Raw genomic sequence first — 3,379 nt, forward strand, 5'->3', positions numbered from 1 at the left:
TTTTCCCAGTCAGTGGCTTCCCTTTTTACCCTGTTGGAGAAGTTTTTGGATGTGCATAGGGATTTGAGTCTTAGAAGATCCCATTCAACTACGTTATCTTCTCCTGGTTGTAGGTTTAAAATCCAACTTTCAAACTAACATCACAACATCCGTTCCTTAGGTTGTATCAAGTTTTTATCTTTTATTGCTGAACTTCCATATCTTTCTAGGGTCACTAGTATACTTTTAGTTGTATTTGAGCTTTCAAACTATACAACATTTGATCTTTCAAGCAATTTCACAACTTTTCATGCAGCAGTCATTGTGACACTGTACTGTTAGTTTTTACTCTCCTGATAAAAGTCTATACTAATATTGCTTCAATATCTATACTTATTTCCTAAAACTTTTACTGGGTTCTGCCTGCACTGGATTTCATGATCTTTCTGATCTTGTTCACAAATGGTATTTGATTAAAATGGCACAAAAATAACTCTCAATCTATATTTCCTGAAAAAGTCTTAGAGTCTGAAGTTACACAAATGATGGACATTTTGGATGCATGAATTTTTTGCTTAGTATCTCCTAATCCTTCCAGGCAAAATATTCAAAAGATATGCCTTGATACTTAGCTCAGTCTATACTTATAGAATTTTCTTATTATTGATGATCTTAAAATTTTACAATATAAGAATTGTATCAAAATGTTTAAAATTATATGGATTAATATGTTGTTGTTGTTGTTCATCGCCATCAAGTCAAGCATGACTCATAATGACTCTATGAAAAAAAGACTGAAGCCTTTCTATAACTATCATCATTTCTCTAAGTTCATAGAGTTTCCAAAGGCACGTAGTTTCAGAAGTGGATGCCACTCGTGCTTCTAAACCTGACTTAAACTGGGTGCTCCACCAAACACTGTATAATTTTCATTAAATTAAAGGTTCAAAATATATTGTACTTGTACGTTACATGAATATAAAATTTTAATTTCATAATTATACTTATTGGAAGTAGGAGTGGCATCCACTTCCTAAACAATTTGCTTCTGGAAACTCTATGAACTTTAATAATGATGATAGTAATAAAAAGACTTCAGATCTTTGTTCATAGAGTCACTATGGGTTGTGCTCAACTCAACAGCAGTAAACATCAACAATTATTATTTAAAAGATAAATGAATTCTGGAACTTGATCCAAGATTCCTCAATGTTAGAAAGCTAATGTATGACCTTATGTGATTCTCCAGGACAAAAGAATATTGTGAATGTGAGTGTGTGTGTGGGGGGGTGGGGGGTGAGTGGGTGAGTGGGTGGGTGGATGGGTGTGTGTACCTACCATTTCTTACAACTACTTGAGAATTGCAGTTTTCTCAAAGTAAAAGACTTTTATCCCTTTATGTCAGCAGTCTACTAACATTTAATAATTTAATCCAGAAACAGAAAACTTAAATTTTATCTAACAATCATCAAGACTAAAAGCAAAATGGGTGAAAGCCTTTGTATGGCTGTTATAAATCTAATACATAATTTTAACATTTCTTGACATACTATATAATTTGTAAAATAATCATCTTGAATTCATGACTATTTCCCCTCCTAACAAAAATTGTATTTTCGTTATACACAGAAATACTCCTCTAGTAATAAACATGATTGTGGTGTTATCCCTCTGAAAGTCCCATTTTTTTGTGTACAGATATTTTTAACAGTAAATTGATTTATGATTTCTATAGGAGTGAGCACTTTGAGGAAAAATATGCTACAACTTCAGGACAACATGGAGACTCTAAGCAACCTGACATCTAAATACCCCATCTTCTTGCTGACAGGTTTTCCTGGCCTAGAATCTTTCCATTCCTGGATCTCCATTCCATTCTGTTGTCTCTATATCATTGCTTTCTTTGGGAATGGCATGATTCTATTTATTGTCATTACCCAGAAAAATCTTCATGAACCCATGTACTATTTCCTCTCCATGCTGTCAGCTACTGACCTGGGTTTGACTATTTCTACAATGTCAACAACACTAAGTGTCCTCTGGTTTGATGTAACCAATATCAGTTTGGATAGCTGCATCATCCAGATGTTTTTTCTTCATGGATTTACTTTTATGGAAACTGGAGTGCTTGTGGCTATGTCCTTCGACCGTTATGTGGCAATTTGTAACCCTCTAAGGTACTCCACAATCCTCACTAATTATAGAATTACTCAGATGGGTCTCTTGATGACTATACGTACTGTAGTGATTATAGTACCACTACTCCTGCTCCTTAAGCGTCTCTCTTTCTGCAGAACTACTAGACTTTCCCACTCCTATTGTTACCACCCAGATGTGATTAAATTAGCATGTTCAGATACTCGGGCCAATAGTATCTGTGGATTAATTGGTCTCATCCTGACCACAGGGATAGATACACCATGCATTGTCCTGTCTTACATTGTTATTATTCACTCTGTCTTAAATATAGCATCTCCTGAAGAGAGGCACAAGGCCTTTAGCACCTGTGTCTCCCACATTGGGGCAGTTGCCATCTTCTATATCCCCATGGTAAGCCTGTCCTTGGTGCATCGCTACGGTCATTCAGCTCCCAGAGTGGTCCATTCGATGATGGCCAATACATACCTGCTTCTACCGCCAGTGCTCAACCCCATCATTTACAGTGTCAAAACCAAACAAATACGCAGAGCAATATGTAATCTGTTGCTGACAAAATGAATAGCATTAGAATCATTTATTAATTTTAAAGATGATTGACATGTAAATGTCAGTGAAATGGTGAACACAGTCATTTCCTTTTAGATATTTCCTCAAAAATTGTTTTTGCAAAGTAATTTAGTGACTGTTCATTGCAACTTCATTATTACTTATGTTTTTATTGTTGTGTACCATCGCACCAGAGTCAATCCATAGCTGAGCCTCCAACCAGTTTTCAGTAGTTAATTGCACAGGAGATTGCCCACCCTTCTCCTTGAAGCAGCTGGTGGCCTCAACTTCATGTTTTAGTGATTGCAGTACTGCTTCTTGGTACTAGGCCACCAAAGCTCCCTTCTTTCCACTAGTAGGTAAAAGTAAGAAATATCCCAGATCTCTGTAACTGCTAATGAGATAAAATGAAGCCTTGAAACTAACAAGATAGCTAACACTCAAAAACATAATATTTTTTCTTCCTATAGAAGAAACTGGCGGGAAGAGGCCCTTAGGGACAAGAGGCCCTTGGGGACAGGGAGAACGTGCTCCTGGGCAGAAGGGAAGCCTGGAAGTGGTGCACAGGGGGAAGTCACCTCAGACAATAACGAAGCCCTTGGGGACAAGAGGCCCTTGGGGACAGGGAGAACGTGCTCCTGGGTGGAAGGGAAGCTGCGCACCCTCGGCCAGAAAGGACAACATAGTCTACACA

General features: G+C 37.4%; 1 protein-coding gene across 1 annotated transcript; it reads left to right on the forward strand.

The window, feature by feature from the left end:
- Positions 1-1,737: 1,737 nt before the first annotated feature.
- Positions 1,738-2,697, forward strand: LOC102863880 (olfactory receptor 51F1-like). The gene has a single exon (XM_006885522.1). The coding sequence runs from the start codon at positions 1,738-1,740 to the stop codon at positions 2,695-2,697; it is 960 nt and encodes a 319-aa protein (XP_006885584.1).
- The last annotated feature ends 682 nt before the right edge of the window (positions 2,698-3,379 follow it).

Source organism: Elephantulus edwardii, unplaced genomic scaffold (genome assembly GCF_000299155.1).
Source record: "Elephantulus edwardii isolate Elephantulus edwardi_28Jun2011 unplaced genomic scaffold, EleEdw1.0 scaffold00044, whole genome shotgun sequence".
Classification (NCBI taxonomy): Eukaryota; Metazoa; Chordata; class Mammalia; order Macroscelidea; family Macroscelididae; genus Elephantulus; species Elephantulus edwardii.